At 50.2% G+C, this 17,752-nt stretch overlaps 1 protein-coding gene across 2 annotated transcripts; it reads right to left on the minus strand.

Moving 5' to 3' along the window:
• Positions 1-7,357: 7,357 nt before the first annotated feature.
• On the minus strand, positions 7,358-16,091 carry CD300LB (CD300 molecule like family member b). 2 transcript variants are annotated; one of them, XM_010950822.3, is made up of 5 exons: positions 15,915-16,062; positions 12,401-12,543; positions 10,792-11,121; positions 9,473-9,560; positions 7,358-8,813 (listed from the first exon to the last, which is right to left on the minus strand). In XM_010950822.3, exons 2-5 carry the CDS (start codon positions 12,408-12,410, stop codon positions 8,513-8,515), a joined length of 729 nt encoding a protein of 242 aa, XP_010949124.2. In that variant the 5' UTR covers positions 12,411-12,543; positions 15,915-16,062; the 3' UTR covers positions 7,358-8,512. The 2 variants fall into 2 exon arrangements, with proteins under 2 accessions (XP_010949124.2, XP_010949123.2); XM_010950821.3 differs by lacking the exon at positions 12,401-12,543 and having other exon boundaries at positions 15,915-16,091.
• Between the last annotated feature and the right edge of the window lie 1,661 nt (positions 16,092-17,752).

The raw sequence follows: 17,752 nt of genomic DNA on the forward strand, positions 1-17,752 counted from the left end.
TGATCGCTGTGAATAATACTGCTATGAACTGTCATGTGCAAAGTTTCACGGAGACGTTTCTTTTCAATTCTCTTGGGTCTACACCTAGGGTTGAATTACCTGCTCATGTGGTACCTCAATGTCTAGTTTTGTTTACCCATATTTTGGATGAGATAAGTCTTTGTTGTGAAGAGCTGTCCTGTACGTTGTAGGATGTTTGGCAGAATCCCTGGCCTCTACCTAGGAGATGCCAATGGTACTCCCCACCCCAAATGCTCACCTATTGTGACAAACAAAATTGCCTCAGACATTGCCAGATGTTCCTCGTTGTCTTGTCCCTGGTTGAGAACCTCTAGTTTAGAGGGTTCATTTGGCTTAGTGAAGTCAAGGGGGAGGGTATAGCTTAGTGGAAGAGCGCATGCTTAGCATGCATGAGGTCATGGGTTTGATCCCCAGTACCTCCAGTTAAATAAAAAAATAATAATAAATAAAACTAATTACCTCCCTGCCCCCCAAAAAACAAAACAAAATAAAGTGAAGTCACGTCATGACCTTGGTCCTTTGGGCCTGGAAGACATTCCATGGGTCTTTCTAAATTTCCTCTTTCCCTGTCCTCCAATTTAAATTAAGTTGAGTTTTAATTTAAGCTAACTTGTCCTCACAGAGTCAGGCCCCACTCTCGTGCTGACAGCCACGCCATTCTCTATCATTTCCTCATTCCTTTCTTTACTGTCTGTTTATTTACGGCCTATGGGGCACCAGGTGCTGTCCACACCCGGGCGGTGGGGAAATAACAAGATAAGAAGGTTCCTGCTTCGCAGCGTTCCTCTTCCTCCTTCTGCTCATCGCCACCGATAACAAACGTCTGCTGGTACCTGCCATGCGGAGGGAGGGCTCAAGTGTTTTCGAAATTTAAAATGGGAAGCCTGCTAGAAGCGCTTACATCTATGCCCTCACTGTACACGGGACACCGGGTGGACAGGAGGGAAATGAGAGCACGAGGACCACCGTCCCCACAAGGATGTTCCCACTACGGGATTCCTTTGCTCCTGGAATTCAGGATTGGGTCCGTTCCTCCTGATATAGTCAAGCCCTGACTTCCTTAGGGTCCCTTATGAACCCAGTCTTGTCAAATGATGTGCAAATCCAAGGTGTTTTTTTTTTTTTAAGTCTAAAAAGTTTATTTTTGAGTCTAAAGGGCTTAAGAGAGTTACTCAATAGAGGAAAGACTGGAAAATCCTTATAGCTGCCATCTGCGGCACCCAGATGGGGAGAGAGTGTCGGTTTTCTATTATCCTGGTGGTATAATCTGTGTTTTTTCCCCCACTGCTGGTTTGTGTGGGTGGCAAATCCCAGCATGTCAAGGGCCCACGAGAAGTGCTCATCACCAGGCGAGGCACCAGAAGACACACCCAGAGTCCCCCCAACTCCTGTATGAACTTGAGGGTCAGGTGGCCTCTATGGAAATGATCACTAATGGGAAGTGATGTCACTGTCAGAGGGCAAACTAGATTCTACGGCCACGGCCACGCACAGAGGACCTCCTGACTGGGGACCCTGGGCTGTGCCTTGTAGACGTTCTTCCTCTTCCTGCTCTCAGGTTTGTGCCGGCAGTGCCACATCGTTCTTTGGCTGATGACACTTGAGGATGCCCTGAAGTTCGGACATACCCTCCCTGGCAACAGGGAGGCGAACTGAGCTCAAAGTCCTCCAGCACTTGAAGGCCAGTTATTCCCCGATAAATCTAAAAGATTTAGGCTGCTGAATAAAGTCTTAATACTTTTTTTTTCAACCAGGGCCACCATAACCTGGGTTTATCCCTAGAACCTGGAAAGGCATCATGGCTTATGCAAGACTCGAGCTGTGAGGAGCCTGTACCCTTATGGAGCCTCCTGTTTGCAAAAAGGAAATTGCTGTTGCCCTGGAGGAGACTGACCTGGGCAAGTGAGGAGAGGAGGAAAGGGTGAGGTTCCCAAGGCTGCAGCCCACAGAGAAGTCCCGGCCGTGAGGGGTGGGTGAGAGAGCAGGGAGTTCATCATGTTCGCATAAACCGAGGTACAGGGGTTCAGGAAGACTCAAGACAAGCCAGAGAACAGAGGGTTCTGTAGGAAGGCTCCTGAGGCACACACCTCGGTCGCCGTCTACCCAACTTCCACTCCCCCAAAGTGGAGCGCCATCTTGTCTGGGTGTGGTGGTCCCAACTCTCCTCCAGTGATTGGGGTAAGGTGGGTCTGAACCAGCCAATGAAATCTCAGGGGGGACCTGGTAGTTAGGACTCCGGAGATGTTTCTCAGAGAGGTGGTCTGATTTTCCTTCTCAGAAGTCCTGAGTCTGGGTGTGATCACTGTTTGTACACATTCCCTGGGGGAGAACCAGCCACAGGATGAAGACAGAGGTGCAGAGAATAGGAAGGAACTCGCAGCAGCCAGCCCCAAAGGCCACACATACCAACCTAAAACCCAAAATAAATAGTTAACGGTGAAACCTGGAGGAAGCTGTGGCGGCTGTCAGCCATATGCCCTTACAGGGAGGCCAGTCTGAAGATGAACTGTAGTCTGGGGAAACAATAGACTCAGACTGAGACAGGAGGGACAGGCGTGTGGGCACAGCCATCCAAGGAATGACACAGCAATTAACACCGAGATGGCGGAAGACTTGACCCCCAGAAGAACTTGAGCTTCCTATGCTGTTGTAATACATTAGCATGGTAAATGACACGCCCGCAGGTGCCGTGGCAGCTTTGAGGCTAACCATAAAGGGTCGGACAGAGGGCGGTGGCCCAGCTCCTGGGAATCCTAGCCCCTTCCCCAGGGTAATTGGAATGGTCCTCCCACTTGTTAGCATAGGAAGCTACCAAGCCCAGAACAACCGGCCACACTGAGCAAGCCTCGCGGCCACTCTCGCTCCCTCCTCTTCGGAGACCGCCTTCATTCCGTCTATGGAGTGTGCGTCTACTTTTACTTTAACCTGAGCACCCAAGCCCTACACCTCATGGCCTTTCTCTCGCCTTCTAAAACAGCCTGCACTCTATGTAGTATGCATCTCTCTTAATAAACGTATCTTTGCTCAACTGTGGTTCGCTCTTGAATTCTTGCCTGCACAAAGCCAAGGGCCCACACTTGGCCTGCCACATCCCCAGGACTCAACCGAGACCTGGGACACGGCCCTGCTCCCGCCCCACACTCGTGTTTCTGGAATCACTGGGAGGGAAGGTGCAGCGGCTCATGGCAGCTGCTGCTCAGGGTTGATGGTGGGGAGGTCTGAATTTGCCAGAGAGGCCATCTTTCTTGTTCCGTTCTTATTGCTAAACACAGAGGCACATCACAGGAAACTCAGTTCCCAGCTCTGAGTGTGGACCCAGGTGGCTCATCCTGGACACTTCCACCTCAGCTTTGTCTCCACCCAGCTATGTCTGCTGAGGCATCTGAACCATTACATCCTTCTTAAAGAGAAAGTGGCTTATCCCTCAGAACTGAGGTATAAACCAGGGAGCTAATTCCTGGGGGTTCAGCTTTGTCTTGGGGACCAACTTAGAACATAAGATTTTTTTTTTTCATGTACTTTTTGTTTTACCTGCCAAATCAAACTCCTTTTTGAGTGTGTGTGTGTGTGTGTGTGTGTGTGTGTGTGTGTGTGTTTAATAGTCACCCTATATTTTTTAACTGAAGTACAGTCAGTTACAATGTGTCAATCTCTGGTGTACAGCACCATGTCCCAGTTATGCATATATACACATATATTCATTTTCATATTCTTTTCCTTTAAAGGTTATTAAAAGATATTGAATATGGTTCCCTGCGCTATACAGAAGAAATTGGTTTTTTTAAAAAATCTATTTTCATATGTAGCGGTTAACATTTACAAATCTCAAAGTCCTGAATCTGTCCCTTCCCACCCCCTTTCCCTGGTAACCTTAAGAATGTTTACTATGTCTGCAAGTCTGTGTTTTTAATGACTCCAGATCCATTCTGGTCTGCCTTCGGGTGATTTTATGTAAATTTGTGTCCTTTGCAGGAAGCTAATGCCTTGAGGATGCTGTCTCACTGCCCAGAGCCTCCAGATCTCCTCTCTGGTCTCTCAGAAAGAGCTCTAACTCGGTGTGGTCCTGGCTTCTGCAGAATCTGTTTACTTTCGTGAGAAACTTCCAAAATATCTTAAGGGTGGTGGTACCACTTTGTTTTCTCATCTACCATACATAAGAGCTCCTGTTGCTCCACACCCTCACCAGCATTTGGTGTCGTCAATGTTTTAGGTTTGAGTCATTCTAATAGATGTGTAGTGGTAGCTCATTATTGTTTTAATCCCAAGCTATACTTCCTACGTCATCTCTGATGGAGGCTGAATCACCTTCACAGGTGACCCTGTGACCTCCCTTCTCAGCTGCAACCTTCTTCTTCAGGATGAAAGGAAGGTAGTTGAAAATGAGAACGTGCTCTTGGATTCCAAGTCAAAGGTACAGAAGGAGACAACAGGGGGCTCTCCTCGTTCATACAACAGTCCTTGTGCACCAAAAAGGGTGCCTGGATTTAGCAGGTACTTTAATTACGTTTGTTGAATGGATGAATGAGTGGATGAAATAGTGAGGTAATTAAGATCCAACCTGACTCCAATCCCATGCTTTCCAGGGAACAGTAACCCTCTCTCCCCACAAAAGGCCATCATCCTTGGAGTTCCCACTGGACAGGGGTCCTACCTGTTGGGGGCTAAGGCTGACCCCCACACTCAGGACACCTCTTGTCCTGGCCATGCTGAGCTGTCCCCAGTCAGGGGTGATTCGTGACTGGCAATAGGTGGGTAGGGTCCTGGTCAGGTCTGAGGTTCCCAAGCTCAGAAAAGGTTTGAGGGAAGGTGAGGAGCAGGTGCAGAGCTAGAGGAGATGGCGCCTGGCAGCAGACGGCGCTCTTCCGGCAAGGGGATGGGAGAGTGGTGCTCAGAGAAAGCCCAGGACCCAGGCCCCCTCCCTGAGTTGAGGGGGAGCCCAGGAGAGCCACCAGAGCTGCATCTGGACCCCCAACCTGGGAGGAGCATTGCCGCCCAGACTCATGGGGGCAGGGGTCTGCAGGTCAGGCCATGAGGATCTGGGAAGCCCGAGGCAGACGGAGCAAAGCCATGCAGACAATACAGCCATGGAGAGCGAAGCTTCAGAGGATTGTTGAGGAAAAGTGCTGGAAACTTACTCCTTTAGACTCATTTACTAAGAAAACCCCACTCAGGACACATCCAGAAGAAGGGCCCCCAGAGCCTGGCTGCTTCTGCCCTCGACCTGCCGCTTTCTCTTGGCTCTGGGTGAGCTTCCTCTGTGCTCGTGCACCTGCTCAGAAGGCCCAGGAATAGAGACTCAAGGGGAAGGAGAAGCTGCACTTTCCTTTCAATGGAGCAATTGCGGGGTGGAAGGTGTAGCTCAAGCGGTAGAGCGCGTGCTTAGCGTGCATGAGCCTCTGGGCTCAACCCCCAGCACCTCCTCTAAGAACAAACAACTAAATAAACCCAATTACCTCCTCCTGTTGAGGAAAAATGTGTTACAGCTCAGTTGTGACAGCAACCTGGATCCGGGCGAGAGACCAAGCAGCACTCAGAGAGATGGAGAACTCAGGTTTATCACACCAGCAGGCCCAGAGGAGTTAACATTCCAAGCTCTGGATCCCGTCTACAGGTATACACAGGCTTTTATAGGCTGCCAGTTTTACACTTTGCAACATCATATGCAAATAGAGTATAACAGAAGTTGACCAACCAGGAACAAGCTTTGTAGAAATAGACCAATCAGGAGTGAGAGAAAGTAACCAATCAGGAGTGAAGGAAGTAACCAATCAGAAGTGAGCTCAGGGAACCAATAGAATTTTAGGGGTAAGTAAGCCGTTTCAGAGGCAAAAAGTGAGATAGAGCCTCTGGGCCAGGGAACCGGATGGTGCTGGCAGGAGAGTAGTGGCCCTGCTTGGGGGTCCTGCGGGTCTTTTTATGGGGCTTCCCACCTCACCCCTACTAAAAAATAAAATTAATAAAGAGCAATGGGCATCCACTGTCACCATCTCTCTACCTCTACTGACTCTTGGTTACGAAATGCGCTAAAATCACACATGAAGAACCATCTGAGTCTCCAGCTGTTTACGGGCCTCTGCACCAGGCTCCTAAGGGAGACATGTCAGCTGGAAAACGCTGTCTTCGCTCTAGCGCTAATTCATCTCATTTCTATCTTTCTCCCAACCCTGAGCAGTGGGCATATTAAGCAAGTTTTGCTTGACAGCTTTCAGCGGAAGCCAGGGGAATTCCCAGAAGCATGTGCGCACGTGTTTGTGTGTGTGTGTGTGTGTGTGTGTGTGTGTGTGTGTGTGTGTGTGTGTGTGTGTGTGTCAGGGGTGGTGCTGGGGACAGACGGGGGCACCTATGCCAGTGGATTTTCTTTGATGACGTTATGAGAAGTTAACAACCCGACCACAGTATCTCCGACGAGATGAGGGACTTCGTAAATATCAACAGTAAGGAACTGCGGGAAGCCACTGGCAATGGGTGGGCAACCGCCAGTGGCCCCCTCGCCCCTCTCTGGCTTTGCCCCCTGCAGAGCTGCTGTGCCCCTGAGTCTGGTCGGGTCTTTCGGAGGCTGGATCCAAGTATTCACAGAGCGGGTGCCTCTGGAGCTGGTGGACTGTGCACCCTGGTCCCCAACAGGGCGACTCAAAGAGTCTGAGTCTGGCTCAAATTCTGTCCTTTCTGGCACTGCGGAAATTTCAGGCCAGTCACTGCCCAGAGCCCTAAACCAAGTGCAAGGTGCAAGAAAGTTTCCCATTGGCTGAAGGACAAAGAGAGGGGATTACAGCATCCTTGGGAAATGGGGCGGGGGTGGGGGGGCTCCAGCTCCCATCTGTGCCGGGGACTGGAAGATTCCCTTCTCCTTTGTCCCCAGATGAGGCCTTTTCTGGTGGCCTCTTAAGGCGGAGAACCAGGGCCCAGCTCTTAGGACAAAGGAGGACACGTGGACACGTCCTCACAGGTGTTCAAAGGGAAACATTCCACATGGACCCAGGGAGAAGAAAGGGGGCTACAGGGGCTGGATCGGGGGCAGGAATGGGAGAGACTGACTAAAGGGCTCAAGCTTTCAGTCATAAGGTAAATAACTCTGGGGATCTAAAGCACCGTGATTACAGTTAACAGCGCTGTGTTGTGCACTGGGAATTTGCCAAGAGGGTCAACCTTACGTGTTCTCACCACACCAAAAAAAAAAAAAAAAAAAAAAAACTAAAATTAAAATTAAAATAAATAAAAAAGCTAACTGTGTAAAGTGATGGATGTGTCAACCTGCCTGTGGTACTTGTTTCACAACGTACATGTCTATTAAATCATCATGTTGTGTGCACCTTAAAAATCACATTTACACCTTAAGTACATATAATTTTTATTTGTCCGTGATACCTCAATAGAGCTGGGGAAAAAACCATAGGGAAACATTCCAAACGTGTGTGTTCGCCTGGGTGTGGGTCAGGGGCTGCATCTCAGATGGACTGTTTCTCCTCACGTGAACTGAAGTTCCCTTTGGTCCGAGGACCACGACCCATGTGACACCAAGTGACCAAATCCCTGGGTGTCACTGCTGTGAGTGAGGCCTTTCAAAGAGGCCTCTTCCCCTCAGACTTCTGTACTTATTAAGATGATTTAAACAACTTCATTTAAGAGAGGCAACATTATTTCCCTCAGACAGTTTTCTTTCATCTTATTTAAACAACATTATTGAAAAGAGACAACGTCATTTAACCAGACAGCTCTTATAACCACCCCCCCTGACCTGGAGGTAGTTTCTGAGACCCAGCGGCCCCACCAGGGATCCCAGCAGTCGTGCTGAGGGGAGAAGTGAGGGCTGGACTCCCGAGTCACAGCCCCCAGGAAGCCCCAGTCCCTGAGAGGTGGGAGGGGGGCAGGGAGCTAGGGGAGCCAGGATAGAGGAGGAGGAGGATGGGGAAGGATGGGGGGGGAGGGAGGAGGAGGGGGAGGAAGGCCAGCACTGGGCCCCTCCTCAGCCCCATGTACCCAGAGCATCACCCTCCCTGGGCAGAGGGGCCATCCAACCTCTCACGACCCAGAACCAGGACTCTCCACAGAATCACCCTCCTTAGGGTGTGTGTGTCTGTGTGTGTGTGCATTGGTCAGGGTTCTTAGGGGCACAAGCCATCAAAACCCAATTTGACAAGCTTAAGAAAAAAATGTTTAAAAACCCCACGTATCAGAAGTTGAGACCTAGAGCATGGTGAGCTGGTCTCAGGCATGGAGGGAACAGCTCCAGGCAGGGCTCCCCCTCTCTCTTCTGCATCCCTGTTGCTTCTCTGTGGGCCTCGGTCTCCGGTTCTGCATCCAAATTCTTCCAGCAGTGGGGACACAACTGTCTGAACTTGGGCTCTATCCCAGCGGCTCCCGACGGTGCGCCCCGACCCCCAGGCATGGGGTGGGATGGAGGGGGTACTTGCTACCCAAAGAAGTGGGAACGAGGGGCTGGCACTCCAGCTGGCAATGATGCATCGGAAGGGCCCTGAGCGCTGTCCTCAAGCTAGACAGGGCAGGGCAGGTGTCTGGCCAGCCTCCAGGGTCCCCAGCCACAGTCACTGCATCCTGACCGCTCAGAGGTGTTTCTTCCACGGCCCGTGTCTCCTCTGGAAAGGGGGTCCGGGGCTGGAAGTTTCTGCTCATCCATCAGTGTAAGGTTCAGTGGGCCAGAGGACAGGTTTGCATAGATGGGCTGTCCCCATTGCTCCTCAGGGTCCCTCTGAGATCCCTTCAACCAGAGGATGATACCAACCAAGACGAGCAAGATGGGCACCTTCACAAACGCCAGGAGCACGTAGTGGGTCCTGTGAGAGCGGGCAGAGTGGTCAGAGCCCTGGGCCCCTCCAGGCCCCATCACCCCAGAGCCCTGACACCGGGGTGCCTTGGCCGGCTTAGCAAAGCCTGTGACCCTGGACCTGCCAGCCCCACTCCCAGGTCTTCCCCGACAACCACCAGGGCTCCTCCGAATAACCTCAGGCTTTTGGTTTCGCTCTGTTCGAGGCCCACCTTTCTTTCTAATTCACCTTTGTCCGGAGCGCCTCTCAGCTCAGCAGAAGCACCGACAGGTCACCTACGACAGCTGATTACCTGCCTGTGTGACTCACGGCTCCCGCTAACGCCAGCTCCGGGTTGCCAAATCACCCTCCCTGCTGACTTACATCCTGGAGATTCATGTCTTGTCTCCCGGGAACCACTAGGTCATCAGTGCTTTTTGTTGACAATCGAACGGGTGGAGGATGCTGGCAGAGGAGAGGTCTGCAGAGGGGTTTTCTGGCCAGGCGAGCACGGGAAGATGGACAATGGGGAACAATGTGGGCTTGACAGACACGGTGGCCGGACTTTGGGCCTTGACTCTGACTATGCTGGGCTCTGACATCTGGTGACCGCACAGGAGTCCCCAGGCTTGGCTACTCCAAAGGAGACGCCCCAGGGAGGGGCAGGAGAAAGGACCACAGTCACTCACCTGATGTAGGAGATGGAGGACATGGCCAGAATGCTGTTGGCCGTTGTCCCGGAGGGCAGGCTCTCTGATGTGTTCAGAACAGCTCTCTCTATACACAGGCAAAGTTGGAAGTTGGCCACAGGTTATCGGCACAGACTGGGGGCTTCGTGACCCCCTCACAACGCCACCCCCGCCTGCCCGCCCTCTCGGGAGCCCCCCTCCCTGGATCAGGAGACTTCATCTCTTTGGATTCAGCCCCTCCAGCTTTTCCCCTTTCTGTCAAGTCATCTGAATCACAGCACACGTTTTCCCTCATCATTTTCAGGTGTGACAAGAAGAAATAAAAGTTAAGCAGAAGGAAGCACTGCAGTTTATTCCGGGGGGGGGGGGATCTTTTTACACCCTCTCCACTGACCTTGTAAGTAGGACTTTTAGTTGAGGGTCGGGGGGAGGGGGGAATCCCTGGTCCTTTCTACTCAAACAGAGCCTGCACACGGCTCAGGTAAGACAGTTCCGGGGGTGGGGACAGCTCAGTAGTAGAGCACGCTTACCATGTACCAGGTCCTGGGTTCAACCCCCAGTACTTCCCATTAAAAAAACTAAAAAAAGTTAAAAATTTAGAAGGAGGAAGGTATAGCTCAAGTGGTAGAGCACACGCTTAGCATGCACAAGGTCCTGGGTTCAATCCCCGGTACTGCCTCTAAAAATAAATTAATAAATAAACCTAATTACCGCCCCCCTCAAAAAAAAAAAACCCTTAAAAAAAAAAAGAACAGATAGTTCTGGAAATGGGGCATCTAGTTATTGGGGTGGGTAATGAAGTGGGAGGACTCCGGAGGGCTGGTGACTGAGAGGATCCATTCCGGTGAAATAGTGAACAGTGGCAGTGATGGAGGAAACATCTTTATGGGAAACTATGAAGATGGTTTATGTGAGCAGCGTGGTCCCCGGAGAGGAGAGGCACCAGCAATGCTGGAACAACCCTGAGTTGTCCAGGTTGCTGGGGCTCAGCACTGGGAACCCCTGGGTTACCCCAGATGCCCCTTCCCCCCTCCATGTAACGACAGGTCTGGGGTGTGACTACCAGAGGTTGACCACCTCCTAGAGTGAGGCCCTGGGACATCACTGCACGTGCCTCGGAGAGGCCTCAGGGATGGGATGGGGCAGCTGCGCTGGGCTGCTCCTCTGTCTTGGCTCCTCCCACTTCCTTCCCATCTGTCTGTCTGTCCCTCGTTCTCTTTCACACTTGTTCTCAGGCACTACCTTCTACCCTTGGAGAGGAGCAAGGCAGAAGCCCTCACTCTTCCAGTCCTGAGCAGTGTACATGAGGCAGTTCTTACCTGGGACAATGGTCACTTTAATTTTTGCCCCAAGGTCAGTTCCAGTCTTCGCAATCCCGCACCAGTAAGTGTCGGTGTCTTTCTGTCTGAGCTCCAGCATGGTCACCATGAGCACGCGGCCTTTCTGGTCGTCCCTGATCGACACATGGTCCTTCTTCACTTCTTGCTCTGATCCTTCGGTTTGGACGAGGATCCTGCATAACTCCCACCTTTCTCCTCGGCACCACCACTTCCTGTAGGTCTCCCATCCTGGGTCATAGCGACACTGAATGGTCACTGATCCCTGCTCTACGCCTTGCACGGACTCTGGGCCTTGGATGGAGAAATAACCTGGAAAAAAGAATCCTAAGTTACAGCTCCTGCCAGCCTGAGCCAGGACACACTGATGTCCTTCCCGGCCAGCCCCCAGTCGATGCCTCATGTCTACCTTCTCCTTTGTCCAGTGTCCCAGTCCCCACCAGCTCCCTAGGGGACGGTGTTCTGGCCCATTTGGTTCCCCATCTCCCTACACCTGCTCACGGCATCTGATTTTCTGACACTTTTTCCTTGTCTTCTCAACACTGTTCTCGCTGGCCTCCTCCTTCTTCTCCAATGACTCTGCCCCCGAGGTCTCTACTGATTTCTCTTCTCTTCCTCTCTCTTTAAATCTTAATGTAAACAGTAACATGTTGATAAATATTTAACAACCAGCCATCTGGGGGGAAAGTCTCCAGTCTGGCACATTTTCCAATTTCCACAGTATAAATTTTCCCACCATGGCTGATTTCAGGCTACCAACACGACGTCACTGGACACAGAGGTGGGAAGAGATGTGTCACATCTGAGCCAGTGAGAGGCAGCGACACCTCCGGGGAGCCCCGAGCTCTCCCTCCAGCCTTCATCTGGTCTGACTTTATTGTAACCCCACGGAGTGATTTTCCACTCCCCCGCCTAGATGCTGATGAATCCCAAACCCATATTTGTAAGCCAAATTCCCCCTCTGCCATCACTGTCCACAGACAGCTCATCTCAACCAGAAAGGGAATGAGCTCTGGACGTAGGAAGACATATCTGCCACAGACTAGTTGGGAAACCTTGGGTAAGTTGCTTAATCTCCTCGAGTCTTTCTTCCTTATTTGTAGAATGGCTTGCAGGTTGTCATGGGACTTGGATGGGCGTTGAACCCCAGACATATGAGGGCTGCACCATCAGTGAGAGCCCATCAGTAGGACCTCATCTGGTGCTCAGATGGTGAGAACAGCATCGGGGGGGGGGGGTCCCCAGCTCCACTGCGCCCCTCCTCCAATCCCTTCTGCATTTCGCTGCTGCCAGAGTTTTGTACCGAAACTGTCCCCACCTCGTCCTCAGCATCGCCTGCTGTGAGCACTTAGACGTTTATCAGGACCTCCCCTACAGCCACTCCTCTGTGCCTCAGAATGATTTAAAATGCCTTAGTTTGGCATTTAAGTCTTTTACAATCAAGATCCAAGTTCTCTGCCCAGTGCCTCTTCCTGCCCTGCCTCCCACTCCGTCCCGCGACCCCGCCCCACTTTCCTCTCCCCTCGCCCCATGCGCCCCCCAGGCAGCTGTGTCATTGCCCTTTCCCACGCCCCGCCAGTCTATCGCTCACCCTTCAACATTCAGCATTCAATCTTTGCAGCATTAGTCCCCTTCCCAACGGGAACGGCTTCCTCTCTTGGCTCCACGCCCCTCTGCAGGGACCTGAATGCTGCGCTGGTATTTTGTCATTCTTAGCAGTGTTTCTCTCTGTCTCTGTTCCAAAGAGCAGAGATCCCGTGTTTGTTTGTTTGTTTTCTCTCTATCCCACCCCCGCGTTTTGCACAGTGTCTAGATCCTGGTCAGTATCAATAAAGTTTATGATTGTTTTTGAACAGAAGCTGGTCATTATGATCTGGGACATAATCATTTCAAGGCTAGGGTTAACTATAATTTCCATGCCAGTGGGAGACAAAGCATAAGGATGCTGAAATATAAGGATGCAATGGTAAAGGCTGGAAACAAATCCAAATGCCACCAATGGGAGGTGGGGCTAATAAATTACGGCCCATCCATAATAAATCACGGCTAAAAGGAAAAGACAAATCACCCATACGACAAGAAAGATGTCCCAGATATATTATGATCAGGTTAAAACAAGTTGCTGAACAGAGTATCTGTGATACCATTTCTGTGGTTTTTCTAAAGCAGATGCACAGGGTAAAAAATCAGAAAATACGTGTTCTGAATTTTTACCAGTGGTTAGTGTTGAGATTGGGCTTTGGAGGGGGCGGTGGATTTCACTTTCTAGATCACACATTTCTATTTTGTTAAAGCTTTACAATATCATTAACGGATAAAGCAATAATTTTTTGAATTAAAAAGGAGGTGATTAGGAGACAGATTGCTAAAAACAGCAATTGATGTAAATTAAAATCTAACACAGGGGTGGGCATAGCTGAGTGGTAGAGCGCATGCTCAGCACCCACGAGGTCCTGGGGTCGATCCCCAGTACCCCCACTTAAAAAATAAATAAATAAACCCACTTACCTTCCCCTCCCCCCCAAAAGAGAAAAAAAAATCGAATGCAAGAATCAGCAGAGAGGGTCATTTTTTACCCCTTAAAAACATGACACAGCTATAGTAGAAAGCAGAGGTTCAACACAGATTCTATTTGCCAACAATCACAAACAGCAGGGAAGAGATGCTGCTGCTTTGAAAAAGAAGTTTCATTAATCCCAGCTTCAGTCATTCATTCTGACAGCAAAGCACTCACAATGCGATGGGGCTTGTTTTTGAAAAAATAGGTGGGAGGCTTTTATAAACACACATTGTGATGGATGGAACTCTTCACTGGGTTTATGTGTGTTCGGTTCGAAGGAAGAGAGGGAGAGAAATGATAAGACTGCTGCGAGCTGGGAGCAGAGCTCCAGGGAACGGGGCTAATGGGTTTTAAAAGCACAAGCCGGTCTGAATGTCAATTTTTTGTTTTTGTGAGTCTGAGATATAAGCTTTCTCCTTCGTGTCAGTCCCGCGGGAAGGTTTGTCTCGTGTGGAAAATCCCTGCGTGAACAGTCCTGTCTCAAAATCGAGACAACGTGGATCTCCACCCCTGGGCTGACCGCAATGACAAAATGACACCTAAAATGAGGCAGCCATGGGGGCGCTCAGAGCAGAGGTGCCCGTGGTGCTGTGGGACGGGTCTGAGCCCGTCTTAGTTTGCACTTAAGGGGCCAGGGTGGCTTCTGGCGCCCCTGAAAATTTTTGCCAGCCCGAGCTCGGGAGAGTGATTTCTGGGGTACAGGTCTGAATGACAGGCCCCTGGTCATTCTTGTAACACTTTCCCTCGTTGAGAGAACAGGGGTCTCTTCTTCCACTTGCAAACACTTACTAAGCGCCTGCTGTATGCCAGTGACTGCGTCCCTCTCAGGGTTGCTGGGGGATTGGGTAGCCAAGCAGACGAGAGACTGTCCTCCCGGAAGCTGGGACTTTCTGGCTGCTCCCCGTCCACCTTCTCTCCTTTCACGGAAGTGACCCCAGTGGCTATTGGTGTCTGGAGGTGAAAACTTGGTGGGGTGACTTTTTTTTTTATCCTTGACTAACTTCACCCCCTGCCCACATTTTTTCAGCTTTGAAGGTGGAGGGACCCCCATCCCATCTCTGCAGCACCCACCCTCCCCGAGACACAGATCAGCCTCGGTGGGTCTCAGCCTTCAGATGTGTGTGTGGGGTGTGTGTGTGTGAGGGAGACTTGTGTAAGCCTGTGCGCACGTGTGTTTAACTGTGTATGTGTGTGTTTGTGTGTGTGTGAAGTTGTGTGAATGAGAAAGACTGTGTGTATGTGTGGGACCGTGTAAGTGTGTGTATCACTTTGTGTCTCTGTGAGTGAGTGTGTGTGTTGTGCCTGTGTGTGTGCACGTGTGTGTGGACGGATGAGTGTGACTATGAGTGTGTGAGAATGTAGATGTGAACAGGGGTGTGAGTCCCTGTGGGTGTCTGTATTCACCTCCATTGTGTGAGTGTGTTGTGTGAGTGCGTGTAGCAGGGTGTGATACCCTTCTTCTTGGCCTCCAGGTGAGCTGGATGTTGGGATAAAGAGAGAACAGATGGGGGTCCTGGAACTCAAATGCAAAGCTGGAGCCCTAGAGGAGGTGCAGACTTTCTGCACCGCGGTCCTTTGGGAATTCTGAGCCACTCGGAGCCCCGCTTAATGAACGTGGCCATCCCAGAGAAGCCGCTGCCCTCGCAGCTGGTCTACGGGTGGCGTCACAAGGTTTCTGCATCATCAACGAAACCAGCAACGGCAGTGTTACTTAGGGGGAAGGCCCACAGCCCTCATCTGCTTGTATCCATGTGAATAGAGGAGTCCTGTGTCATTAGCACTAGAAGGGCTCAGGGACCCCCACTCACACCAGAAGTCCAGGTCTTAGAACAAGGAGGGACTGGCCGCGTCCCGCGCCCCGGTCAGGACTGGAACTCGGCTCTCCGATTCCTTGGCCGTGCTCTTTCCCGCGGTCCCTCAACGGACCATCTGTATGTGTCAGGTGGTCAGTCCCCAGGCCTGGAGAGAAGGCTGTGTGACCCACACACACTGCACACATGGTGCGAACTCCCACACTGTCCCCTCGTGTCCTCTAAGTGTGGGCAGTGGTTTTCCACAGAAGAGAAGCCCCTCCCATCGCCCACTTAGGTCCCTGAGCAATTTCCTCTTCAAAAGTCTCAGTTCCAGGGCATGATGTCCCGGGTCCTTCATAATCCTGGCTTTCAAGTTCCCAGCCTCACTTCCAACCAGTCACCCCAAGGCTCTCTGCAAATGGAGAGGTCCCTCTGCACAAACCCACTGTCCTTTCTCAAGCTGCTGACCCTTGGCCATGCGGTTCCCTCTCTTGGGAATGCTTTTCCCACTTGGCTCTTTTTTTAATTTTTTCCCTGCTCCTCTTTGAATGGTCAGTCCTAGTTCTCTTTTCCCTTCATGTCCTCAGAGCCTGATGCATGCCTGGCATAAAGAGGCCCCCAGCACGCTTTTGCTGAATAAATGAACGAAGCTGCCTCCCATTTCCCCCATGTGACACCTCTCTCAGTACCGGGCCGGACCCCACCCCCACCCCCGACCCCCACCCTAGCCCTGCCCTGACCGCCGCACTCACCTGGGAGGCTGAGAAGGAGCAGAACGGGGGGCAGCCACATGGTGCTGCCTCCCAGGCTCCTCGCCCCTCCAACCCGTGCCCACGAGTCACACTTGGACCCCGGCTGGACGCTCAAAATTCTGTCTGAGCACAGGTTTGTACCCTCGGCTTGTCCAAACTCGCCTTTGAGCTTCTTACTTATTCACTTCCTTTTATACAGTGAGTATTTCCTGCTTTTAATTATTCAGCAAAAGGAGGGTTGTTTTTTAGCAGGGCTGGGTCATAGGGCATGAGATTTTGCACTAGGTAAGAAAGAGGAAGCAAAGGGGCTGTGATGGGGAGGGGGGCGGAGATGTGTCCACAGAAGGGTCAGAGGACGGGGGATCTGGCCTGTCAGGCCTTTGGTCCAGGGGGTACAACAGTCTGGGTGCCAATTCCGGAAATGGTTCTCCAAGACAATAACGGGTCCCAGCATCAAAGAACCACCCCCAACTCAGGGGTCAGGTGAACATGCTTGGACACCTGGCGATGCATTTGTTCAAAGGCCCTTGTTACAGCCAAGTGCACGAAGTGCAGGCTGTGAGATGACACAGACCGCAGCTCCACAAGCACCTCTTATGAGCTGTGTGACAGTGGACAACTTAGCCTTTCTAAGCCTCAGTGTTTGTATCTGTAAATTGGACTGATAAGAATTGTTAAGGGAATTAAATGAGAAAATGTACGTGAAGTTCTAAGGACAGAAAGGGTTAGCACTCTAATAACCAGGGTTATTATTAATAACCTGGGCAAGACTTCAGACACTAGATGAAGAGGAGGATAAATTAAGCCCAGGACAGGGGGCTGAGAGGAGGCTGGTGGACTGGGTTTCCTCACTAGTAATAAGACAAATTCTAACCTTAACCTGATAAAATTTAATTCCGATTGCTATAGATACAACCCAGTAGCTAAAACTGTTCTTGAAGAACAGTTTTGGGAGGCAGGTAAAGATATTTTGTCCCAGGTGTCCAGAGCCAACTGTGGAGGGAGGAGCTCTCTTGTAGGCTGGTGACGCAGGACACATTCAGAAGGGCTGGAGAAGTAAGAGGTCTTGGTCATGCACCAGGGCCCTGGGGGCACCAAGAAAGTCTTGGGAAGGGGAGAGAGTATAGCTCAGTGGTAGAGTGTGTGCTTAGCATGCACAAGGTCCTGGGTTCAATCCCCAGGACCTCCATTAAAAATAAATAAATAAACCTAATTACCCCTCCTCCATAATACATGTATATAATTCATCACAGTAATGTAATAAAGGAGAAAAATCATATAGTTATAAATAAATATAATGCATGCAAAGCATTAAAGAAAAATCCATTACGATTCATGATAAGCTAGGAATAGAAGGGTTTCATGAGTAAATGTTCTGCAAACACTGAAACCAATGGTGAGTCATAAAAAGACTTCCCTTAAAAAGCAGGAGGAGAATAAAGGTGTTGAAAGTCATTACTTCATTCAACACTGATTAAGTTATGGCACAAACAAAAAAAAAGAAACAAAAGATATGAGAGTTGGAAAGGAAGAAACAAAATTCTAACTAATTATAGATGAATTGATTGTCTACACATAAAACTGAAAAAATGGGTCCAATTTTTAGCAGGATTGCTAGATAGATACATGATCCGTGTGATAGATACATGATCTGTGTCCAAATGTCACTCATGGAAAGTGTGGCTTCAAAATTTAATGAAAAAGATACCATTTTTAATAACAATAACTACATAAGAGATTTATAATTAAAGTTAGCAAATATGCGAACAAGCTCTAAGGAGAAAATAATATGATGTTATTAAAAGACATTTTTAAATTTTTAAAAAATTGTGGTTAGA

The sequence above is a fragment of the Camelus bactrianus genome, chromosome 16 (genome assembly GCF_048773025.1).
Source record: "Camelus bactrianus isolate YW-2024 breed Bactrian camel chromosome 16, ASM4877302v1, whole genome shotgun sequence".
NCBI lineage: Eukaryota > Metazoa > Chordata > Mammalia > Artiodactyla > Camelidae > Camelus > Camelus bactrianus.

Coding starts and splice junctions, on each gene's coding strand:
- CD300LB (XM_010950821.3), bottom strand. CDS start 15,954: ATGTGGCTGCCCCCCGTTCTGCTCCTTCTCAGCCTCCCAG. Junction 9,561..10,791: donor TAAAGTGACCATTGTCCCAG/GTAAGAACTGCC, acceptor GCCTGTGTATAG/AGAGAGCTGTTCTGAACACA. Junction 8,814..9,472: donor TCCTCCATCTCCTACATCAG/GTGAGTGACTGT, acceptor CCGCTCTCACAG/GACCCACTACGTGCTCCTGG.